Source organism: Acomys russatus, chromosome 14 (genome assembly GCF_903995435.1).
Source record: "Acomys russatus chromosome 14, mAcoRus1.1, whole genome shotgun sequence".
NCBI classification, from domain to species: Eukaryota; Metazoa; Chordata; class Mammalia; order Rodentia; family Muridae; genus Acomys; species Acomys russatus.
The window spans coordinates 62,697,495-62,722,839 of NC_067150.1; the positions used below are offsets into that span (position 1 = coordinate 62,697,495).

The window sequence follows — 25,345 nt, forward strand, 5'->3', positions numbered from 1 at the left end:
AAGGACTTTTAATAAAGGGAGGGAACATACCCAATGCTTTTTACAATTCTGTACAAATATGAGAAGTGATTGGATGTGAGGGTCTGGGGCACTTGGTGTTTGGTTTCTAGTAGCAGCTTCTATGTGTGCCCCAGGCACCCAGATCCCATGGGTGTTGCTACCCTTGAAATTTGTTTGTCAGTTTAAATGACTGGCTGCTAAATGGTTCCTGGTGGGGTGACGTGCTGGCATTCAGATATCCCCAATTTGCTACAGACATAATTAGGAAAAGGAAAAGCTCCAACGAAACTCCCCACAGACCAGGAAACAGAAGCTGTTCTTCCAGCCCTGGGCCTCACCCGGTTCCTGAAAAACAGGCTGCTGAGGACACAAGGTTCTGATGAGATACAGGACAGCAAGGTGCCCAGAGGTCTGGTGGTCAGACCAGGAGAATCTACAACCTGGGAGATGAGGACAATGTCAGGACAGGGTTGGGCTTGCAATCCCAACTCTGAGAAGTCTGAGGCAGGGGGCTTGCCCTGAGTTTGACACTAATTGGGGTTGCATAGTGAGTTCAAGGCCTGTTTGGGCTACAGACTGAGCCACTGACTCAACAAAGAAAGGGATTTATGTGCACTAAAAGATACCTAAGATACACTGGGTGAAAGGGAATAAATTGTAGATTCCTGTTTTTGTTTTAGGAATGTGTGTGGCAAATTTCTAAAGACATACAATCCATACCTTTGGTGGCACGCTCCTCAGTGGGAGCAGAACACCATCTTTTCCTTTGTGTTCTTTTGTACTCTGGCCTGTTGCTGTTGCTATTTGTTGCTGAATCATTGTTATGTAAACTTTTTTCTAAAGATTTATTTTGGAAGTGGACACGAATTCCTGCCCCTAGCTAGAGCTATTGGCATTTGATAACTGCTGAGAGAGTCAGTTTTCTTTAAGGGTGTGACCCCTGGTAGGTTGACTACACTCCAGGGGATGACCCCACACCCAAGAATATTTGGACAACACAAACTGGACTGAATTTTTTTTTTAATAAAGCAGGACATGAAGTTGAGTGGATGGTGAAGTGGGGGTGGGTAGGGGAGGACCTGGGAGAGGGGTAAAAATGATACAAATACATTGTATGAAAGTCTCAAAAAGTTAATAAGGTATTAGTTTAAAGGCTTATTTTTAGGTATCCGTACATGTGTGTATCTGTGTAGGGGTATGTGTACATGTGAGCACAGGTGTCCACAGAACCTAAAGGAGGATGTCAGATGCCCTGGAGCTAGAATTACAGGCAGTTGTGAGCCACCCAATGTGGATGCTGAACTCAGGTCCCCTTCACCAGGAGAACACAGTCTTAGCCATTAAGCCATCTATCCAAGCCCCTTTTGTTTCCAATTTGCAAAAGGAAACCAAAAGGAAACATTATTAAAATGTCATCTAAATAAAAGACCTCCAGAGAAAGGGCCTGATCACAGGGCTCTGCTGAGGCAAGACTCGCAGCCTGGTGTTCCTTGGGGGAAGGCACTGGACCATGCAGGAAAAGGACGGAAGGTCATGTGTGAAGAAAGAGAAGGAGAAAAACATTTGCACGGTGATTTTTATTACATGGCATTTCCTTTAGTTCTTACAAGCCTGCTGTGTAAATGTTATCGGTTCATCCAGGGTGAGCATTCAGGTTCCTGTGTCTGTCTTTCCAATGTGCACTTCTCCAATCATACTGCCTCCAAGCCAATAAAGAGTCTGCAGGGAACTGGACCTCAGATGGCCATGTGGCATCCCAGAAATTCAAGGGGCAGGGAGGCTGGGAGCCCAACCATCAAGTGCCAGAACCATTAGGAAGAGTCAGGCCAGAGATAGGAGCTCCTCTCCACTCCCCCCCCCCACCTCCATCCACCCTCATGCCCTGCCCCTCCTGTTACAAGGCGCTGCTAGAGAGAGATGTCTCTTCCTCCAGAGTGACTTCCTTGACCCTTCAGAACTATTTGGCTTCCTCACACCCATCCTCCCCATGACCACAGCCATGCCTAAGTGATTGTGGGTGTCCTTAGGATCAGAAGCCTGCTCCCCTGGCAGCCATCAGTCCCAAGATGTCTCTGCCACATCACTTCTTTCCCACTCTTAACTGCAGCAGCCAGCGGTGATGGACACACTGTGACTCTCAGCAAATATTTACTGAATGAACAGGGGCTTTAGAAGCTGCAAGAGGCCCTGGAGAATTCACCTTGAACATGCAAACACATTCCAGCTGAAGGAAACGCCCTTTGTCCCTCTGAGAGCAAGGGTCACACAGCAGCCCAGCGCCTCAACCACAAATGAAACCTGGAGAAATCCCAGGACAGCAAGTGAGGACATCATGCCTAGAAAATAGCAACATGCTCAAGGTCAAAAACTAGAGAACACAGAAAAAAATTAATAGCTAATATGTTTACAAATGTTTATAGCTCATTTTCCCCCTCTTCTCAAAATATCCATAAAATGAGTATTACTTTTAGGCATGATGAAAGTATTGTGGTAGTATTAAAAGGCAGGGTTTATCTTTGAGAGAAGCAAGTTTGTTTATTTATGCAGGTGAAGGAAGTGGACAGGCTGTAGATGCGGCAGGATTGACTGTGGGTGGAGGGCTACTGCCTCAAAGGCTTATTCCACATTTCCATTTCCTTCAGTGTAAGTTTCGAACTCTCCATGGCTAAAAGGCCTTTTGAAGCTTTAGAATGCTGCTTTAAACAAATTTTAAATTATATATGGAGTGTGACAAGTTGGTTCAGCAGTGAAAGGTGACGCACACACACAGATACAAACAGAAAGATAGAGAGACAGAGACAGAGTATGTGTGTGTGTGTGTGTGTGTGTGTGTGTGTGTGTGTGTGTGTGTGTGTGTGTGTGTGAAATACATGTAGAAAACAAAAACATTTAACAAATGTTTGGGGCTGGAGAGATGGCCCAGTGGTTTTAAGAGCACGTACGACTACTCTTGTAGAGTTCCAGCACCCACCCATATTGGGCAGCTCACAATCACCTATAACTCCAGCTCTAGGGAATTGGATGCCTTCTCCTGATTCCAAGAGCACCTGCATACATATGAACACACACACACACACCTTAAAGATAATAAATTAAGAAAGTTAAAAAAAAAACAATATACATACACCAGCCCTATTATGTTGCGCCTAAGACAATGTAAGGGAAAAGCTTCTTGGAAACTAAAGTCCTGTAAGTGTTGAGATGAAGAGAAAGTTCCTACCACAGCAGGTAGCTGAGACAACTCAGGCATTCCATAAACCCCACATAAAATGCATCAGGATTCCGAGCAGGTGCATGCAGTAACACGCACAGACAGGCTGTGATCCATGATTTCCCATGAGCACTCACAGCTCTGAATTCACCTCAGGCTCTGGCAACAGCTGTGTTCCCTGGGCTGGAAAAGGATGAGAAGCCACAAAAAGTAACCCAATCTAAGATCCTGTGAGATGCCCCAAGCGAGTCACTGGTATTGGATTAGTTGGCTAGTGATGAGGGACTATGCTTTTCACCCCTTAAATCAGAGTATGTGATCTAACAATACAACAAACTCCACAAAGGCAAGGAGTGACGGTTATTTTCACAGCTGATTCTAAATAGCCAGCATAAATAGATATGAAATAAACATGGGGAGGATTGCGTGTGTTTGCATATGTGTGTTCACATAATGGTAGGTGCACATGTGGAGGCAGGTTAGTATGCATATGTGTGTGTGCGCGTGTGCACATGTGTAGCAGCTACAGAGGTCAACCTCAGATGTCAACCTCAGAATTACCTCTTTTGAGACACTGCTCTGACATTATTTTGTACGAGTGCATCAGTGTGACCAAGAGTTCCACAGCTGCAGAAAGTTTGGGGATAGGCAAACACTCATATGCTCTAGAAGAGGAACCTGGGACCCTTGGAGAGGGCGTGAGATAGAAGTGCTGCAGAGATTAGTGAAGGATCTAGGACCAGAACCTCAGGGCTGTTCGTTGAGCGTATATACAGCCCCTGCACACTGTCATAGAGGCAGCCCAGCCCCAGCTGCAGCTATGAATCATGACAGCGCACCCGTTCACCTGGCAACAGCCAGGATGTTGTATAAACAGGCTCTCCAAGGACAAGAACCAGCAGGCTTGATCATCCAGGCTTTTAAAGGAAAGGGGCTATAAAATCTGCCAGTGCGGGCTTCCTCCTCTGACACACTACTGGCTCCAGAAGCTCTGGACTCTGCACCCATACATACACAGCCACTCTCTCAGCTTCTCAAAGTCTCAATGACACATAATGCCACTCCTACTGTGTCTAGCAGCTTCTCGTAGTATCGTTTCTTCTAGCTAGTCTATTAATATGTGCAAAATTTCATTCATGATGAAGGTCACAGGACCATCTCCAACCTGATCCAAGACTGTGCAGCCACAGTCAACATGATGCATCTGCCATAGCTAGAATTGGTCTCCCTTCCCACTCACCCCTGGTGTGTGTGTGTGTGTGTGTGTGTGTGTGTGTGTGTGTGTGTGTGTGTGTGTGTGTGTGTGTACGTGAACATGAGTGCGTGTCTCAGTCTCTTTCCACTCCTCTCTCACACACACATTCTTTCTCTCCTCTCTCCTTCCTCCCCCCTCCACTCTTTCTCTCTCTCTTCCTCTGTGAGTGCTCACTCACATGGTTACAGGGCATACAGATTTGTGCAGAAATATGGACACAGACCTTCAGAGAGTTACACAGGCCTTTGAAAATGACAGATGAGAGTATTTAATTTCAAAATGATCTACTATCAGTTTTATTCCTAAAGTTTAACCATAGTTAAGAAAATTTCACATTTATCCATTCCTTTCATGAAATCTGTGATCATAAGAAACCATCATTCCAAGCCAGGTGGTGATGGCGCACGCCTTTAATCCAAGCACTTGGGAGGCAGAGGCAGGTGGATCTCTGTGAGTTCGAGGCCAGCCTGGTCTACAAAGTGAGTCAAGGATAGTCAAGGCTACACAGAGAAACCTTGTCTTGAAAAAACAACAACAAAAACAAAAAAAAACAACAAAAAAACCCAAACAAACCAAAAAACAACAACAACAAAAACACCATCATTCTTTCTTCCACATTATTATGTTTAATATATAAATAAAAAGCCAGGAGTGGTGGCACACATCTGTAATCCCAGCCTTTGGGAGATAGAGGCAAGAAGATCAAGACTTCAAAGTCAGCCTCAGGTACAAGAGACAAACAAACAAACAAACAAACAGGAAGTAAAAAGAAAACAAAAAGCTAATTCATCTGGGTGGCTCACACAATTTAAGGAGCTTGCTATGGGTTGAACTATGTCAATCCCCAATTTAAAAAAGAAAAAAGTTGCCATCTTAACTGCTAGTAACTCAAACTCTGACCTTACTTAGAGACAAGATCTACTTAAAATGGGGTCGTTAGGGTGGGCCCCACTCTATTATCCCCAGTGTCCTTACAAAAAGGAGGGAATTTGGACAGACACAGATCCATGCACACAGGAAGAGCTCCATCTGTGAAGACTACAACTGTGCAGCCACAAGACAAGGACTAAAGGGAACCGCCAGACTCTGAGTGAGTTAAAGGAGTCTGTCTCAGAGCCTCCCCAGGGAGTGTGACCTGCCTCCAGCCCAGCCTCTAGCCCTCAGAACTATGCAACAATAAAATTCTGTTGTTCAGCCCATGTAGTCCATGGTGTTGTTATGGCAACTTCTGAAACTAACATGAAACTGATCATCAGAGTCACAAAACACCTACTGTGTGCATAGAGCAAGGCTCTCTAGAACAGAATAGTCAATGTCTTCCTGCTCTTGTATGTTGTTATGCTAACTCAGCATTCTTTTCATATCCAAATGTTTACAGAAATGGGTATCCATTCCTGTGGGTTATGATAGTCTGCAGGATGTCCAGATAAATAGAGAGACAGTTGTTAAGAAGACACTGAGCAGGGCATGGTGGCACACGCCTTTAATCCCAGCACTCGGAAGGCAGAGGCAGGAGGATCGCTGTAAGTTTAACGCCAGCCTGGTCTACAAAGCAAGTCAGGGATAGCCAAGGCTACACAGAGAAATCCTGTTTTGAAAAAAAAAAAAAAAAAAAAAAAAGGAAGAAAAAGATACTGCAAGCATGAGAAAGGACCTTAGCAGGGGTTCTAAGGAGGGAGGCTATGCCTGGTACATGAGAGATAAAGAGGAGTTATTGGGTAGGGTGGGTGGAGCCTATGAGAGCTAGTTGACAGGGCCCAACCAGTGATGCCACCCAGGAGCAGAATCACAAAACCAACACATGGACTCGGGAGAGATAGTATCACCATCTTCCACCTTCTATCCTCATAGATCATGTCCTGCCTTTCTAGTCCACCTCACGGGTCAGATGCTGATTAGGACCCTATATTAACTCATTGTCTGTCTGTCTGTCTGTCTATCTATCTATCTATCTATCTATCTATCTATCCAGCAATGTTTCTCAATGCAGAGTTTTTTCTCTGTGTCACACTGGCTGTCCTGGAACTCACTCTATAGTCCAGAGTGGCCTTGAACTCACAAAGATCCACTTGCCTCTGCCTCCCAAGTTCTGGAATTAAAGGTGTGTACCACCACTGCCCCGATTCATTTATTCTTTTTTAAAAAATGTTTTATGATTCTTAATTATGCACATGTCTGTGTGTAGGTATGCACACATGAATGCCCAAGGAGGCCAGAGATATTGCACACCCCCTGGCCTAGAGTTACATGTCCTTGTGAGCTACCTGACTTGGGTGTTGGGAACTGAACTTGGGTTCCTGCAAGAAAGGTTTGTGCTCTTGACCACTGAGCCATCTCTCCAGCTTCAGCTCATTTGCTCTTTACAGTAAGGCTAGGACCAAATCTCTTGGGTAGCTATCTGGGGAAGAAGGCTCTAGGGAAAAAACTAGAATATAAAAGAGAAGGAATTGTGTTCTGAAGGAAATGAAGGGAAGGGGACAGAGGGAATCTGCTCAAGATACGGATGGTTAGATCTCAGGGAAGGACAGGAACCTGACCCATTAACTACTCAATCAACTCCTATTCCTTGTAATATTCCCAGATCCATGTCCAAGACTGACCCTACCAGGTTCCCTGGAAGTGCATAAGTCAGAGTGACCCTGGGGTAAGTGCACTTAGTGGATGACCCTAAGGGGGAAAACCCCTCATTCTCACCAATGACGGGAGTATTGGAATGTCAGGTGCAGAAAGCTACAGCTAAAATGTCCCATTCGAAGTTCCAATATTGTCTAAAACATTTTTAAAATTTGTAAATAGTAGTAATACACACTAATAAACTATCATTGTTATGACAGGTAGAAGTAATGTCACAAATCAGCATGGCCTTCACCAGAAAAGGATCCACAGCTAGTGAGACGGTTTCCAAGGCAGAAAAAGATGAGTTCTCTAGGGTTGGGCCTTTGCAGAGAGGGGAGGTGGGAGCCAGCAGGTCTTTGAAGAGGGGACTGTGGACCAGGTGATGGTAGAGTGATGCTGAGATTTACAGAGAGGAGTGGAGTGACAACAGCAAAGATGCAGAAGGTATAGCCCAAAGGAAGAAGAGAGGCAACACTTCATGGATGGGAATGACTCTAAGATAGCTACAGGGAAAGATGCCAAGACCAAAGCAAAGACCACTGAGTTTGACCTACAAAAGGCAAAGGTGGCTGGGTGCAGTGGCACACGCTTGTAATCCCAGCACTCAGGGAGGCAGATGCAAGCTTGGTCTACAAATTGACTCCAGGACAGCCAAGGCTACACAGAGAAACCCTGTCTTGAAAAAACAAAAACAAAACAAAAAGGCAAAGGTGGTATTCAGTCACCACCTTAGAATCCAGACATAGTAGTGGGCACCTTTCCCTCACTATTCTAATTTTACTATTTATTTATTTATTTAGGTTTTTTGAGACAGGGTTTCTCTGTGTAGCCCTAGCTGTCGAGGAACTTACTCTATAGACCAGGCTGGTGTGGGGCTTGCAGAGATCCACCCGCCTCTGCCTTCCAAGTGATGGGATTAAAGGCATGCACCATCACTACCCAGCTTTCTTTTTTAAAATGCTCATGATCATATATGGGGGAGGCCATATGTGTACAGAGGCCAGAGAGTGACCTTATGTGTCAGCCTCAAGAACAGTGTTTACTACCTTTGAGAAAAGTTTTCTCATTGACCTGGATCTCAACAATTAGGCTAGCCTGGCTGGCCAGCGAACTCCAGGCACCCGCCTGCCTCTGCCCCTGATTACAAGCACACATTACAGCACTATTCCTTCAGCACTAAGGGTTACACTTATGCTTGTGACACAAGAGCTTTACCAAGTGAGCTATCTCCCTAGGCCCACTTAGCTCCCTTGCTCTTTGCAACTAGGCATCAGCATGCTCTCTTGCAGAGGAAGCTAGGGTCTACTTTCCAGAACTGGTGGGCAGCAGACCATAGTCTCAGACAGCAGAAAACTCTCAAGGGCAGTAAGAACAGCAGACAGGCAAGCATCTGCTTTAGAGTTAGGAAGCCTCTCCAATACACCCCATGATCCCATGACTCCAGGAAAAGTACTGACTATTGAACTTGCCTTGAGCACCCTCCCAACACACCTCCATGCAACACGGCAAGTGTGCCCTCTTCATTACTTGTGAGCTGTGAGGAATATCTCTCTATGGTGAATATAGAACAGACAAAAGAACATCTGGCAGGCAGTGGGCCCATGTATGGCTAGCTGCCCACAGGCATCTGCTGTGACAGTGTCAGTAACTAGGGCCCAGCTGCCCTCAGCCAGCTGCAGCTCTAATGGCCAGGAAATCCTCTGGGACATTTCACTTCATTAGACTTTGACTTCATCAGAAGTCAGGCAGGCCATTTGATGTCTTCAGACTTCCATGTCCTATCCAGGCTCCAATCCCCGGCTTGGCAAACCATGGGCTTCTCCTTCAAAGGAACCAAAGCCATTGAGCCTAACCAGCGTGTTGGGTACCTTGCAATTTTGTGGCTCCCAGGGAGGAGCAGACACACTGCAACCACATCAGAAGAAGTGGCTTCTCTAGGGAACCGTAGTTGGTATGTGAACCCTGCTCCTAGTGACTCAAGCCCAAGATTCCAGCCAGGACATGGTGTCAAAATCACTATCTTCCCAGTTGCCACAAGAATCTTTGGGTGTTGCCACCACCCAAGAGCTTCAGTCCTGGGGAAACAGCCAGCCTCACCCTCCTCTCTACCCCAGTTCTTCTGCAGTGAGTCACCAGCTTGTTATAGATGGACACGTAGGTCCTCACATCTAGTGCTCAGTGCAGGTGACATCAAGGTGCACAGCTCCTGAGCACCTCAGAGCCTGGCTGTTCCTAAGCACCTGTGGTGGGCTATTTGGAGGCATAAGGAGAAAGTGGTCTTGCTTTTGCTATAAAGATATGAAGGTTCAGTGTGTGTGTGTGTGTTGATTTGAAGAAGAAATTTTAAAGGTCAGAAATTATATTCTTTGAAAGGTTAATTGTTGAAGGTTTTAAATTATTCTTCTTAACATTCCCCTATACGTCCCATTTGTCAACTGAGTCAGGGTTCTAACAGTAAGATTTGTGAAAGCTGGGACTCGTCCAATCTTTTCATGAGTAGCCACTTTGCCTTGGAGAATTTGAGGAGGACGTACCTCCTAGGTGGGGGTGGGAGGGAGGTAAATAAATCTAAAAGTCTGTACTTGGATTCAGGGTAGATGATAAAACTCAGAGTTAGGGGGGTCAGTTTGGGGGCTAGACTTACATTGTCATTCTGATCACTAAAGCAGTTGGAAATTACACCATTGAAAGAGTGATGTGCCCTTTCCTAGACCAACAACTTACATCAGTTAACGTGATTCAATTCTGAAGCAGGATCATTCCTTTGTATGCCTTCCACCTTTATTGGATATAATCGTCCAGCAAGGGCCCTTTCTGTTAAAGTCTAGAGCTCTTCTGCGGTTTCTTTCTTTCTCTTTAAAAAAATTTTATTAAGCTTTTAAAAAATATTTATTTATGAGTGCTCTACTATATGAACACCTGCATGCCAGAAGAGGGCATCAGATCCCATTATAGATGGTTGTGAACCCTCCATGTAGTTGCCAGGAATTGAACTCAGGACATTTGGAAGAGCAGACAAGTGCTCTTAACCACTGAGCCATCTCCAGCCCCTCTTCTGTGGTCTCTTTAGAGTATGGAATCTGGTTTCTTTTTGTCATTTATCTTTTCCTTTAAATTTTAAAACATGTATTTATTTATTGTATATGTGTGTATTGTGGGGGGATTGTACATGCCATTATATACATGTGGAAAGAAAAAGGCAAATTGGGGAAATTATATCTCTTCTTCTACCACGTAAGTAGAACCTAGGGATCAAACTCAGGTTGTCAGGTTTAATGGCAGCTGTCTTTACCAACTGATCCATGACACCAATCCCCTAACCCTAACCCCTATGTGCCTCTTGTAAAAGACATCTCTCTGAGTATAAATGTCATTACAGAGTTGAGATTATCATGGTGAAATATGGACTAGATATATTATTTTATAAACTTTTTCTCCCCAAATAGATTGTTTCCCACTGAATGAGTATCTGTCATAAAAAATATTCCTTTGGCTGCTAGGGCAAGTTATAGCAATAAGCACATGATCTCAGATAAAATGATGCCATCAATATGTCCTTAGCATTTGCATAAAACTATTTGTAATTTCCACTTTAACTTTTGACACTTTTTTCTCTATATAAATAAAAGTAATGCCTTATGCTTAGTTAAAGTAAAAAAAAAAAAAAGAAAGAAAGAAAAGAAAGAAAGAAAGAAAGCCATTGCCTTAACCAATTTGGAAAGCACTCTTCAAGACAGAAGATAGGCACACAGTGTGAGAATGAACTCCACAGCTAAGCACCCAGCTCTTTCCTCGGCAATGCTTGGTTCTTCTATTAGAGCATCTGCTCCGGGGCAGCTTGGCCGATTGCAGCTCTCACAAGCATGTTTCATTCTCTGTTACTCTACCATGCACATGGACACAGCCAGCACGGCCTCAGTCCAGTCCACTCACTCTGGACTAGGTTTCTTCATCAAACTTCCCCAGATGCCATCAGCTCTAAAAGAGACAGTAAGAGTGAGGACACAAAGGGGACCCCATTCAATCCTGGTCATCACAGGAGCTCAGTGGCTGAAGCCTCACTGTCCCTGCTCTCGTCGTTATGAGCTTTGGTACTGTGGTGGTTAACACTGATTGCCAATTTCACAGGACCTAGAATCACCTAGGACATCAAGTACTAGGTGCATCTGTGAGGGAGCTTTTAGACTGGGTAAACTGAGGTAAAAATCCCCATCCTGACTGTGTATGGCACCATCTCGTGGGCTGAATAAAAAGGAGAAAGCAAGCTGAGCACCAGCTTCCATCTCTTTCTGCTTCCTGACTGCAGATGCACTGTGACCAGCTGCCTCAGGTTCCTGCCACCATGGCTTCCACACCACAATGGGCTGTGCTCTTAAACCATTAGCCCAAAGTAAATGCTTCCTTCCTTGAGTTGTTTTTGTCACAGTTTGCCACAGTAATGAAAAAAGTTGTGAATGCAGCTGCCAAGCATTTCCTTTGCTGAATGTTCATAGATGTGGGGAAGCTGAAAGAAGTTCTCAGTCACATGTCACATACATAAAAATGAAATTCATTCAATAGCTAGTTTGTGGCTCATATTACAAATCTGATAAGCATATCAACACATCTGTTACAAATTTTCTGGCCTAACCAAAGTTTGCTCATGACATTTCATGTTCTGTTTCTTAATCCATCTTTCCAACAACAGAAATTCATCTTGCTTTTAATATCATCCAATTCGTGGGAGGGATTCTGGCCAACTGTTCTGTAGAATGTCCTGTATTCTTGACCTTTCTGTTTTCTTATCAGTAATTCAGTCACACAATTCAGCCTGAAGATTACACAGGTATTGTGAGTACTTCTTTTTTTATATAATTTATTTATTTTTATTTTATGTGCATTGGTGTTTCACCTGCATGTTTGTCTGTGTGAGAGTGGCAGCTCTCAGAGTTGTAACTCTAAGACAGTTGTAAGCTGCCATGTGGGTGCTGAGAATTGAACCTGGGTCCTCTGGAAGAGCAGGCAGTGCTCTAAACCGCTGAGCCATCTCTCCAGTCCCTTGTGAGTACTTCTTAATCACATCACTTAGGAAGCCCCCAACAGAGAGTTGTCATCTGCTGATCATGCTGGGTTGGGTCACCTAGTTGAAGTTTTACTAGACTTTAAGGTCAACTGTTCCTTTAGGGACTATGCTTTAAGTCATGTGAATACCCTATCAGTGATATCATTACCAGTTATAATGTTTAATTAACCAGTTTCTTTTTTTTTTTTTCCAAGACAAGGTTTCTCTGTGTAGCCTTGCCTGTCCTAGACTCTCTTTGTAGACCAGACTGGCCTCAAACTCACAACGATCTGCCTGCCTCTGCCTCCCGAGTGCTGGGATTAAAGGCGTGTGCCACCACGCTGGGCCCAATCAACTAGCTTCTTAATCATTGATGAGCCTATCTGGAAATTCCAAAACATTTCTCTAGATTACTTAGTGATCCATAACAAGCTTTTCCCCTCCCTCTTCCTTTTATGGCCCTCTCGTTAGCACTAGTGTTGTGGGGTTTTATTATTATTCAATTTTTTATCACAATCCATTGAAGGTTGAGTGTCCTTTATCTCAAAATTCTTAGGACTGGAAGAGCATCAGATGTTGAAATTCTTTATACTTGGTTGGGAATAGTTGTACAGACTTACCAGTTAAACATATCTACTCGCCAAAATTCAAAATGCAAAATGTCACAACATCCAAAAAATTGGGGCTATTCATCTGGGCAGCGGTGGTGCACACCTTAGTCCCAGCACTCAGGAGGCAAATAGATTCCTGGGTGTTCGAGGTTGGCTGGGTCTACAATGTGAGTTCCAGGACAGCCAGGGCAGGAACACAGACAAACTCTGTCTGGGTGGTTGTGGGGAGATTGGGGCTGTTTAACTTGTACTGATATTAATCTCTCTGGTGTTCAAACTATGCCCATTTTAACCAGAAAGAGCTGATGTCAGTGCTGGAGAGGTGGCTTGGTGGTTAAAAGCAACTTCTGCTCTTCTAGAGGCCCCAGGTTAGATTCCCAACACCTACATGGCAGCTCAACAACCATCTGGAACTCCAGTTCCAGGGATCTGATGTCCTCTTCTGGCCCCATGGCCTCTAAATGCATGTGGTACACAGATATACATACAGGCAAAACACACATACGCATAAAATAAAAACAAACAAATCTTTAATAAAGAATAAAATCAGTTCCTACGGCCTTGGCTAGGACCTCACTGGTACTGCCTAGATTTTCTGAACCAGGTGTCTCAGGTCTAGCTTTTCCTGCCCACCTCCCGGCACATCCCTGCAGGTGCTGCTGGTGACATACTTCCTCTCCTTTGAAGCAGCTCAGAGTTTACATTCTCTCAGAGCACTCTGGCTTCCTTCCCCCCTACTTCCTGAGCCTGGCATTTGCACAATCAGCACTGGAAACGTGCTGTAGGAGAGGAGGGAGTTGGGGAGATGGCTAGGTTGGTAAAGGAAGGGCTATGCAATCATAAAGGTCTGAGTTTGGGTCAGCATCCACTTTAAACAAACAAAACAGGGATGAGTGGGTGGAGAAAGACAAATGCTGGGACAATTGGTAAGAGAAAGAGACAAATTACTATGGCAAACTGGTAAGCTTTGGGTTCAGGGACAAAATCCCATATTAAGAAATAAGGCCAGGCATAGTAGTGCACAACTTCAATACCAGCACTCAGGAGGTAGAGGCAGGCAGATCTCTGTGAGTTTCAGGCCATAGTGTTCTACATAGTGAGTCCAGGACAGTCTGAAATACATAGATCTATCTGAAAAAGAAAAAAGTAAGCTAGAGAGATGGCTCTTTGTCTTAAGAGTACTTGTTACTCTTACAGAGGACCCCAGTGCAATTCCCAACACATACATGGTGGTTTACACCCATCCATAACTTCAGTTCCATGGGATCCAACATCATCTTCTGACTTCTGAGAACACCAGGCACACATGTGCTGCCCATACATACATTCAGACAAAACACTCACACATGTAAGATAAAATTTGAAAATTCTGAAAAAAAAAAGGGGGGGGGAGGGAAGAAGAAATAAGGTAGAAAGCAACAGAGGAAGACACCCAATGTCTACCTCTTGCCACCTCAGACAGGGACATGCATGAACACACACACACACACACACACACACACACACACACACACACACACAAAGTTAAGAGTGTCATGGGCAAGGAAGGACAGGTACATACAGTCAACTCTGGACATTACGAGCCTCTTACCAGTCTACAGGAAGCTTCCTTGTTGACGGGTCACTACATTGCTGATTAAATCGAAAGTGAAGCTTGCATTTCAAGAAGTCACAATCTCATGATTCTACCCATGACATCTATAACCTATTATTCCATTTTATGTTCATATCCTCCAGTCTCCAGAACACCTATCCCTTTAGCTTACACTGTTCCCTACAGAAAGCGCATTGTTATTTTGTTTACTTTCATTCTCAGCCCACTGGACAACAAGCTCCGTGGGTGACAGCCACTGCCTTGTTTACTGCTGTGCTTAGCACTGTAGTCCTAGGGCATGAAGCTTAGCAGGTGCCAGTCACTGCTTAGGAATGAGGAAAATGGTGTCATCTGGAACACAGGCAGAGTAAGCAGGTCCTCCCCTTTACTTGTTAAGCCTACACTTCTGCCACATGCCAGTCACTTAGCACCATCTCTATGTTCCCACATAGGAACATTACATCACCATTGTTTATTTATATACCTGTTCCAGCTGGAAAACTGCAAGTCCCTCTAAAGCAAAGGTGAGGCCATTCTTATCTGCACAGTCCCAGTACTCTGTTCAGAAATGACACAGATATATTTGCAGAATTCCTCTCTATGCAGCCAAGAGCATGATCGGCCACCCGCTGGGCTCTTCCTGCCAGCTAGAGCCAGGCCTCCAGCCTGTTGCTCCAGTCCCAGCAACTCACAAAAGGCCCTTTGACTCCACTGCACAGGCCATTCCAGGAAAAAACACCTTCCCTGCTATAGCACCCGTCGCTAAGTCCAGCGTCCCCACAGCTGGGAGGCTACACAGAACCACAGTGCTCCCCAGGAAACAAGGGCTGGGACACAAGGCCACAGGGGCAGCTGGGAGAGCACTACGGAAGGCTGAGGGCCTTTTCATCAGCAACTAATGTATGGCTTGGCGAACAGCCTTGGCGAGGGAGAACACACAAACAAAAGACCAGCCACAGGCCCTAGCCTCAGAGAAAGCTCACCTGATCTTTCCTCTCAATCTTCTTTTCTGTTTGCTGGGGTACAGGACTTTCAGGGGGTATAGTCAGCCGTAGTCTGCAGACATTTGCCTAAAAGAAGTGGAGAGAAAAGTCCAATTAGGAAGAGTGTTGGGGGTCAGAAAGAACCAGAGGCTCTGGGATTTCTCTCTGCCTATCCCATAGTAATGGGCTCATTGTACCATCCTGATCACACTAGAAGGCGCCCAGCATGGTAAGCATGGCCTGGCACAGGTGCCCACGAATGGCATCCACAGCAGCCTGCTGCTCAAACAAGGAGCTATTAAATAACTTCAGAGATTTCTAACAATTATAAATGGTTCAGGGTTCATAATAAAATGCCTAAAATGATTCATTTAACAAATAAAAGCCAAAATTCCTCTTGAAAGAAAGAAGCCAAAATACATCTCTTGTCTAAATTCTAAGATTTCCAGTGATGGATTAGGAGATTATTTACTACTTTTCTAGCCTATGTATTTAGCTTTTCTACAACAAACATGGAAATGTTAATTGCAAGGTTTTTATCTTATATATTGTGTGTGCATGCCACGGCACAAAAGTGGCAGGGTGGAGGCCAACTTTGTAGAAAGAGTTCTCTCTTTTCACCTTTGTGTTGGTCCTGGAGATCAAACTCGGGTCACCAGGCCTGCATGGAAAGTGCCTTTACCTGCTCAGCCACCTCACCAGCCCAATCACAACTTTCATAAAGTTTCTTTAGTCATGTTCATATTCATTATTATTTACAATAGGTAGAAGTGACATAAATGTTGGCAGATAGAGGAGCCCAAATGCATGTGTACAGTAGACTGTCATCCAGCCTTTGAAAAGGCAGGTCGTTCTGATGCACTGTGCCATGGACAAACCTTGAAGACTACCTGAAATGAGGCAAATGCAGCAGGGCAAAGCCAGTCTCCTAGATGATGTACCTAGACCAGCCGCACTCAAGCACCAAGAGAGAGGGGCCTGCTGAGAGCTAAGGATGTAGAGGATGGGGAGTTGACATTAGGGTCTCAGTTTGAGAAGATGGGAAAACTGACAGTGGTGATGAAGCCACAGTTCAGCAGATGCACTGAAAGCCACAAACGTGTGCACTTAAAAACAGTTAAGGCAACAAATAACATGTTTTAAGTATTTTATAATTGAAAGAAAAAGAAGGGGAAAAGCCAAAGCTGCTCATATTTGCTGAAAATTAAAAATGAGATTTAGCAGAAAGGGCCAGGGACCAAGAATATAACTGCCAAGGCAGTAACATCTCTGCCAGTTTCATCAGCTACCCAGTGAGCACCTGCCACTGACCTCTAAAGTGTTCCTGTTGGCTTATCAAAAGCTTAAAAAAAAAAAGCTTTAAAAAGCATGTGTGTGTGTGTGTGTGTGTGTGTTTGGAACCACCACACTCCTGAAACACCATATGGGGCCTGACTCATGAGAGGACTGATTGCCCCCTATTACACATTAAGTTGTACTCCACTGTGTATGTTTTACCTCAGAATAGGACCTTATATAAGTATAGGTGGATGGATCTCAACCTTCCTAACACTATGACCCTTTAATACAGTTCTTCATGTTTTGGTGACTTCCAACCATAATATTATTTTCAGTGCTACTTCATTACTGTAATTTGGCCACTACTATGAGTCCTAATGTAAATATTTTTGGAGATAGAGGTTAGCCAAAGGGCCTATGACCCACAGGTTGAGAACCACTAGTACAGGCTATTTTTGCTTTGTTTTGTCCAAGACAAGGTCTCATGCATCCTGAATTCGTCTGGAACTTGCTATGAAGCCAAGTGTAATCTTGGACTTCAGATCTTCTGGCCTCCACTTCCCAAGTGCTGGTCTTGTGGGGCATGCACCACCATGCCTGGCTTACACAGTGCTGGGGATGGAACCCAGGGACTTGTATATGCTCTAGGCAACCTAGCTACATAGGGTCTTTACAGAGTCGATCAAGTAAAAATGAAACCACAGGTGTAATCCTTACCCAAAATGACTGGTAAACATATAAATGTGGAAATTTCAGAGGCAGATGTGCAAGGAGAATGCCTCATGGCCATTAAAGGGCTCATCTAACTCAGGTCTGCTGGTGCTGGGCCATAACCAGAGGCAAGAAAGAGTATAGCAAGCTGAAGGACTACTCGGTGGCAACGGGAGTTCAAAGCAGCCTGAACGATGTAATGAGACCCTGTCTCAAAAATCTACCAGGCTGAGTGTGGTGGCACATGGCTTCAATCCCAGCTCCCAGAGGATAAAGGCAGAGGAGTCTTTGTGAGCTCAAGACCAGCTTGGTCTATATAGTGAGTTGCAGGCCAGCCAGGATTACATAGTGTGACCCTGTCTGGAAAAAAAAAGTCACTGCTTAGCACACACAAAGCAGTGGGTTTTGTTTACAGCTGTGTTAACCCTGTAAATATGATGAGGTTTCAAGGTGCCTTTACACCCCTACTTTCTTCTGAGCAAGCTTGGTTTCCCAGTGACCTCAGGATGGAGCTGGCCTGAAACCCAGGGCTATCTTTGTCCCAGCCAACTTTACAACCAGCTTTCAAGGCTCACAACCAGATATGCTGGCCAAGAGGAGAGCAAGCTATTCCTCCAGGAAGCTCTCTTTCTGGATAGGCAACAGAACTAACGGAGAATTGGGTGTTGCCTGTAGAGAAAGACAACCATCTGACTGCTGGCCACTCCAGCTGCCAAAAATCAGACTGAAATTCACAAGCATTAAAGTGTAAGCCACACCAGGTAAACCATGCAAATATGGGACTCCCAGTGATTGTTTTTGTTGGGCTGACTCTGACCCAAGGCATATGTGTTGGCAGAAAAAAGAAGGTATATTTTTACTGCACCACAGCCCATCCATACATGGGGATGCATACACATGTACATGCACACAGGCTCTAACATCCACTGGCTATGTGGCCATGGAAAGTTTATTCTCTGGATTTCAAGGACAAGATGAGATTAAAAGGAAGGCATGCATCTATGCTGATTGTGTGTGTGTGTGTGTGTGTGTGTGTCCACATACATGCATACATTTATGTATAAAAGTATGGAGACACACATGCCACAGCCCATGTGTGGAGGTCAGAGAACAAACTCAGGCATCAGCCCTTGCTAACATGGGGCAGAGCATCTTGGCTGGTTGCTGCTGCGCAGGCCAGACTAGCAGGCCTGTGAGTTTTCAGGGATTCTCCTGCCTCCACCTCCCATCTCTTTGTAGGAGTGCGGAGATTAGTTTGTAAGTGGGTTCTAAGGATTCCGACTCAGGGCCTCACACTCGCTCAGCAAGTGCTATACTGGCTGAGTGACCTCCCGGCCCTGTTAACGTATTTTTATTAGTATGTAGATACTATCACTGAGTTCTCAGTCTACATGCTCCAAATCAAGACAGGTCCACTTAGCTTCCTGACCTTCATTTCCATGGAAACTATTTGGCCAGTGGAATTTGGGACACTAGATAGTAAACAATGCCGTTTCACTGGCTGGTGGATCCCTAAAGGCCATAATTTTAAGGAAAAAGACCTTACGTATTAACTCAACCATAAATGAGATGGACCTTGAACACTTGAACCCATTCTCCACTGGCCCTCTGACATTGCTGCATGCACTTCCCATGGTGGGCAGCTACACCACATCCATCAGGCCAGGCTGTGTGAGCCACGCCCACCCTCAAGTGCACAAAGTCAACAGAAAGCACAATACATAAAAGTGAAATGAGCCTGTAAAATAAAAGCTTTGGCTTCAAAGTCATTCGGCAGTTGCAGCAGATGCCTGCAGCTACGTCTTCAGGTCCTATCTGAAGCATCTGCTCTCATCAATAGAGGACTTTAAAGAACAGAGCTGTTCTCAATAGATGTTGACCCACTGATGCCCCACTGTCGATGGTACATACGCAAGTTAACCCCAGCTTGAAGCAGGATCACACACCTCCCTAGCAAACATATGGTCCCAGTGAAAAAAGGTGCTCACCTTTAATTCCAGCACTTGGGAGACAGAAGCAGGTGGATCTTTCTGAATTGGAGACCAGCCTAGTCTACAGAGTGAGTTCCAGGACAGCCAAGGCTACACAGAGAGACCCCCATCAAGAAAGTTGCAAATCAAACTGTTAAGACTAATCCTATTTTTGCTTTTAAACATACCCTTATAGTTAATGTAGATTTAATTGAAGAAAGACACCCTCAAGGGATTTCTGTGTTGCTTGCAAATGTTTCACTCATTTTCTAAATTAAAATAACAACAGGGCTGAAGTAGCGACTCAGTGATTAAAACATTTTTCCCAATCATAAGACCAAAGTTCACCTCCTAGCAGACATGTGACAAGCTAGGCACCCCATCCACACTGGTAACCCCAGTTCTGAGGGGGATGCAGACAAGAGGACTGCTTGGACCGTAGCTGAAAAAAACACGAGGCCCATGTTTGGGGAGAGATTCTGCCTCAAAGGAATAAGTGGAGGGTGAGAGTGCACCCAGACACACATACACACACACACAATTGTAGTAATAACAATAATGAAAATTAAGAGAGAACATGTGTGGAGTGGGTGCTAATTCTTCCTAAACTGGATTGCTTCAGGAGCAGCAAATGAGGTTTGCTAGAGGCCTGGGAGGTATTCTGAATTCCTGATAAAAGCTCTGCTAAGGAACATGATCCCTGAACCCTGCCCGCTAGAGTGACTGGCATAGTCTGCTCCCTCTCCCCATCTTCCCTGCGGGGAGTCTCCTAACATCAACCTAACATGGCTTATCTCAGCATTCTATGATGCTAATCACTATGTCTTCCTGAAACTCATGGCTTTCCCAGGCTAAACAGTGCCCAGGAGGTAGGTAGTGCAGTTCACACCCAGGTGTCCTCTTGGCAGCCTGCTCAGCCCTTGAGTTCTGAACCGTGTGGAGAACCGCAGCTTACACTCCATTGCTGTCCCACCATCCATCTCTGGAAGCAGTGGTCTATTGCTGTGGATCAAAGAAAGGAGCTGTGCACAGCATGCTCTACTCTTTGATTGCTGAGATCTTACAACTTGTAAACTACTTTTTTTTAAGGGCTAGAAAGGGACCAGGATGACAAAGAAGCTCCTGTACGCCAGGAACTCATAAGCTATTAATATTCTCAAGCAAGGCTATTAAAAATGGTGGTTGGTGTAGGCAAAGCATGGTACTGAGATGCAGGGTAGCTTGGAGGCTGCAGCATGGGGACTGCATTTTGGGGGCTGGTTTTGACACTAGCTATGAAACTTTTAGAAAGTGGCTTCATCCTCAGTGCTTCAGTTACCTTAGTTGCAAAATAAAGCTAACTGCACTGTATTCCCTTTCATGTGTGAAGGCTAATTTAGCTGACACATGTTAAGAGCTTTGTGCAGTCTCTGCACATGTTGGGGATTGTGTAAGTTTCTTGTTATGGGGATAAAGGAAAGAGAATCTTAATCTTAACCGGAAGTAGGACTCTATGAGAAAGGCAGTATCTAGAAAGGCTACATGATCTGGGTATAGAAGCACAGAGGGGTCCTTTTTAGGTCAGTGAGGTCTGGGAAATCCATCATTATCGAACAACAGACATCTCTTAGGCAAGATGTTCCAAGACAGCCCAGGTATGGTTCAAGGCTGACATGTCCAGAGAGTGACATATTACACAGAACCTGAGCTATTTGAATAGCAGGTGTGATGAACATAAACAGAACAACGGGCCAACAACTCTTCCAGCCAACAGGGAATGGATAAAGAGACTGACACTGAAACATGAGTTCATTCCAACAATTCAACCGAATAATGAAGCATCTCCTAATACTCCCTGCACTACAGAATGGACGGAAAAGAAGGCTGAGATCAGGCAAGTGTTTTATCAGGATGGCTTCCCAGCCTCTCCAAGGCCTAGCAGCCTATCAATGTTTTTGGGTTAGATTTGTTTGAGGAAGTGAACTCAAACAAAAGAGACTACACCTGAAACTCCCTAGAGATTCTCCCACTGTCTTCAAAGCCACCCTCCTGGGAGGGAAGGCAAGGGAGAAACAGCTAGCCTTCAGGTCTTTTTCACACACACACACACACACACACACACACACACACACACACACAGAGAGAGAGAGAGAGAGAGAGAGAGAGAGAGAGAGAGAGAGAGAGAGAGACAGAGACAGAGACAGAGACAGAGACAGAGACACAGAGACAGAGACAGAGACAGAGAGACAGAGAGAGAAATTAAGAAAAAAAGAAGGTACAATTAAGCCTTTGTAGCTCAGGACACTGGGGAGCTCAGGACATCCTCTGGGGCTCTGTGTGACCCCTTTTGTGGAGGCAGAGGTCCTCATCTAAAGACACTGGGGTTTCACCCACCTTTCTGCTCTCAGCTTCTGAAACTATGTTTCACCAAAGAGGGAGGGGAAATCTATCTCTAGGGGTAGAGAAGATAACAAGGGAGGTGACAAGTTTGCTAATTAGCTTGCAAATTGGATTTCCCTAAGGAAATGAATTAAATGTATTTGTTTCCCTCTGGTCTGGTCCACTCCTACTGTAGGGCCCTGCCAAGCTGCCCTAAAAAACAGCAGGTGTGGGTTTTGTGGGTGTGCCAGGAGGACAGCCCTCCACTCCCTGCTCAACACAAAAATATCCAAGCTCTGGAACCTGCCAGGCTATGTGGGAATGGAACACAGACCATCTAGAGAAGGTTTTCAGTGACCCTGAACTTGTAGCTTCATTATCTATATCAAGGTGGAATCATCTTTTTTTTTTTTTTTTTAAATAAAAAGAGCTATATAAGAACCATTCAGACTTTGTAAGCCATGGTGAAATCCACTCTTAGCTCAGAGACATTCAAAAAAGAGGAGGCCAAATCTGTCTGAGGAGCAGCAAGCAGCCTCCCCTATGGGAAGGGGCTCTCCTTTCCCATGTCAGATCTGCTGCCTCACAAAATCCACCAGGAGGAAGGCAGGGGCCTCCCTTGCTCTCTCTGCTCTCTCTGGATCACTTTGGAACTAGTCACAGAACATGCCTCATATGCTAACATCTGAGAAGAAAGCATAAAGCCACAAAAGCACACAGATTCTGGTATATCTAGCAGCGTTTCGACCCCTTGGCCCTGCCTGGCCATCACCCTGAAGGTCATCTACAGGCCCAAGGGATCTTGCTGGCTGCCACAGAATATCTGCCTTTAAGGGGAAGCAATGCCTAAAGAAACAGTCTTCTCCTCCTAGACCATGCCCACAGTCACATGGAGGAGTTCACGATAAACACACCTGTGTTGCATATGGCTCAAGGCCTGAGACCCACACATAACTGTCTTAAGCTGACTGGTAACTCTACATAGAACCAAGGTTGAGAATCACCAACTTAACCCAATGAATAAAATTTCAACTGCAGCAGTGGAAGAGGCCAGGAGAGTATTTGGAGACCTTCCTAGAACTGTCAAACTTCTCACCTGGGCCACCACTTGTCACCTGTTTCCTCCCCTGAGGATGGGATCATCAGGCTGGCTGGATCCCAGGCCTTCTCTTCTTAAGTTCTCATGTCCCAAAATGTATATGAACTGAGGTTTCTTTGGGACACTGGCTGCCGTTAGACTTGTGTCACCTGCCTTGGTTTTTACTGAAATGTGATCTCTTACTAGCCTGGACTCAGCAAGCAGGCTGGCAATGCCCATGGGTCTGCTTGTCTCTGCTTCCCCGTTGCTGACACACACAGCCACCATGATGTGTGTGTGTGTGTGTGTGTGTGTGTGTGTGAGAGAGAGAGAGAGAGAGAGAGAGAGAGAGAGAGAGAGAGAGAGAGAGAGAGACCATATCAACAGAGCATACCTCCAAGGTCTCTAAAGCTTCTCAATTGATCATTCATAGCTTCACACACCTGTGGAAATGAGGGCTCAGGGCAGACTCAGATTCTCACTAGGGGAGAAGCATGAACCAAAGAGGGGAAAACAAACAAACAAAATCCAGCACTAGAAGCTCCCGGGGCGGGCGGGGGGGAGGGGGGTGGTGTCTGAAATACCCAGGACAAGTAGAAAGTTAGAGGACAAGACAGACAAAAGTAGGCCGGGGCCTGGATCTTACTGGAGAAGTTTGGCTTTGCAGTGTCCCCTAAAGCAGCAGAACTGGGTGGCTGGATTTTGTATGTTGGAAAAGATCATTCTTTTCTATAAAGAATGGATATGAGTCAGCAATATGGTTGACATTTAGGAGACACAGTACCTCGGGAGAGGAAAAAAGGCAAACAGCACTGTGTTATTCTCCTGCACGCTGGAAAAGTACCGGGACTTTTTAAAACCATAAAATAGGTAATGGATGAAGTACTTCAGGTTGAAATACCTCGGGATTAGCTCCAGCGAGCCAGCTCTTGAATGCTATCAGGCAACTGAGGCTTGCTGGCTTGGACACAAAGCTCCAGGTCCCTTGCTTAGTGTAGATGCACAGCATGAAAAAACACCAACAGGGACCATATGGAGGCCTCTGCAGTTAGACTCATTCCATATACTCTGCAGAATAAACGTGAAATGTTCCATAAACCAAGTGTCCTTCAGACCACCTACACTGAACAGGGTGAGATGGAAAATCAAGAGAGAGAGAGAGAGAGAGAGAGAGAGAGAGAAACAGTTGATTATTTTCGAGCCTATAAGCGTCATGTGTTAGTGGCAGAGGTTTTGCCTTAAGTCCTGGTGATGCCACAGTTCTAAAACTCTACTGCCTGGCCTGTCAGGAATTAGCTCAGGAGGACCCCCAGCAGGAGCCAGGCGGTTTCAGATGCAATGAGAATCTGTTCCCTGCCCCAGTGGATACTGCAACTGGCTTCCTTCCACCGGTGGTTGGATTCCCCCCAAAGCCCCATGTCCCTTCCTCAGGTCCTACAGGAAGGTTGGAGTTATTTGCACGCCCTCCTTGGATTCCACAGGGTACAGGATACAGAGCTACAGAGACTACTTCCTCTACTGAGAAGAGGAAGTTGGGCAAAGACCTGCCAGCCCCTTTCACATGCCCAAGGGGAATTCCTTATTTTGAACCAACAAGGCAGGTAGAAGACTGGTGAGTACAGCATCAGCCAGGGAGCCATGATGGGCAGGTCTATTCTGGGTTTTAAGAGAGAAAGCCTTTGCCAAGGGAAGGGCTGGCCGGGAAACAATCTTACCCCCTGGCCTTGTTTGGATTTGTTTTAGTTTTTTTTTTTTTTTCTTTTATGCCACCAAGGGGTCACAATGCCAGCTATAAGCAGCCAACAGTCTCCCCTTATCAAGAGCACACAGTGCTGGAGAGACTCGGAGACAGGCCTCACATCTCATTCTGCTCTAGCCCAGGGGATGAGCTCAAAGGAGCAGGCTACGGGAGACAGCATGTGCCTTCCACTCCAGGCACACAACCTGGCCACACAACTGACTTCCTTTCAAAGGCCTATGCTGTGAGATCAACCTTCAATTACAAAACTCATTTCAAATGCCTATGCTGTGTGATTAACCTTCAATTACAAAATTCCTTTCAAAATCGTGAAGTCATTTGTGTTGCTATTTTTTTTAAATCCCACCCCCACATCCCCCAAGGTCACCACTCTAGTTGTACCTGTTCTCCAAACACTTTATCTTCCCACTGTTGCTACAGATAAAACTATTTTTAGTGCACAACTGGTTTGAAGGCAGATTTTTTTTTTTTTTTTTTTTTTTTTTTTTAGTTCCCACTGACTAATGTGTATGAAAGCCTCTCGGAGTTTTGTTTATCGGTTAACAGAAATCCCTCTGCCCACTGGCTCCCTCCTCCCCCTTGAGATGGTTTCAGACAAGAGGGAGCTAAGTACATTTGCAGGTGGCAGTCCCTGAACAAAAGGTGGCCTGTGACAGCCTGGTTGGACACTGCCCTTGCAGCTGACTCAGGGCAACTCCTGCACAACGTCAACCGTCACCAACACTTCTGACTGCCTTGAACTCTGCGACAGCACAGCCTGGCTTTCCCCACAGCCTCTACTTTGATAAGCCCTTTGGATAAAACGGATCTATTTTAATTGCTAGTCAGCCTTTTGACTTTGAGACATGGCATTGCCCTTTACAAAGTTCACACTCGAGAA

At 45.2% G+C, this 25,345-nt stretch overlaps 1 protein-coding gene across 4 annotated transcripts in view; it reads right to left on the bottom strand.

Moving 5' to 3' along the window:
• Window positions 1-25,345, bottom strand: part of Myzap (myocardial zonula adherens protein) — a 725,358-nt gene that overhangs the window by 697,660 nt on the left and 2,353 nt on the right. For all 4 annotated transcript variants that reach the window (XM_051156759.1, XM_051156761.1, XM_051156758.1 and 1 more), the window contains exon 2: window positions 15,312-15,398. In XM_051156759.1, coding sequence (XP_051012716.1) covers window positions 15,312-15,398 — 87 coding nt within the window. The remainder of the gene's footprint in view (window positions 1-15,311; window positions 15,399-25,345) is intronic.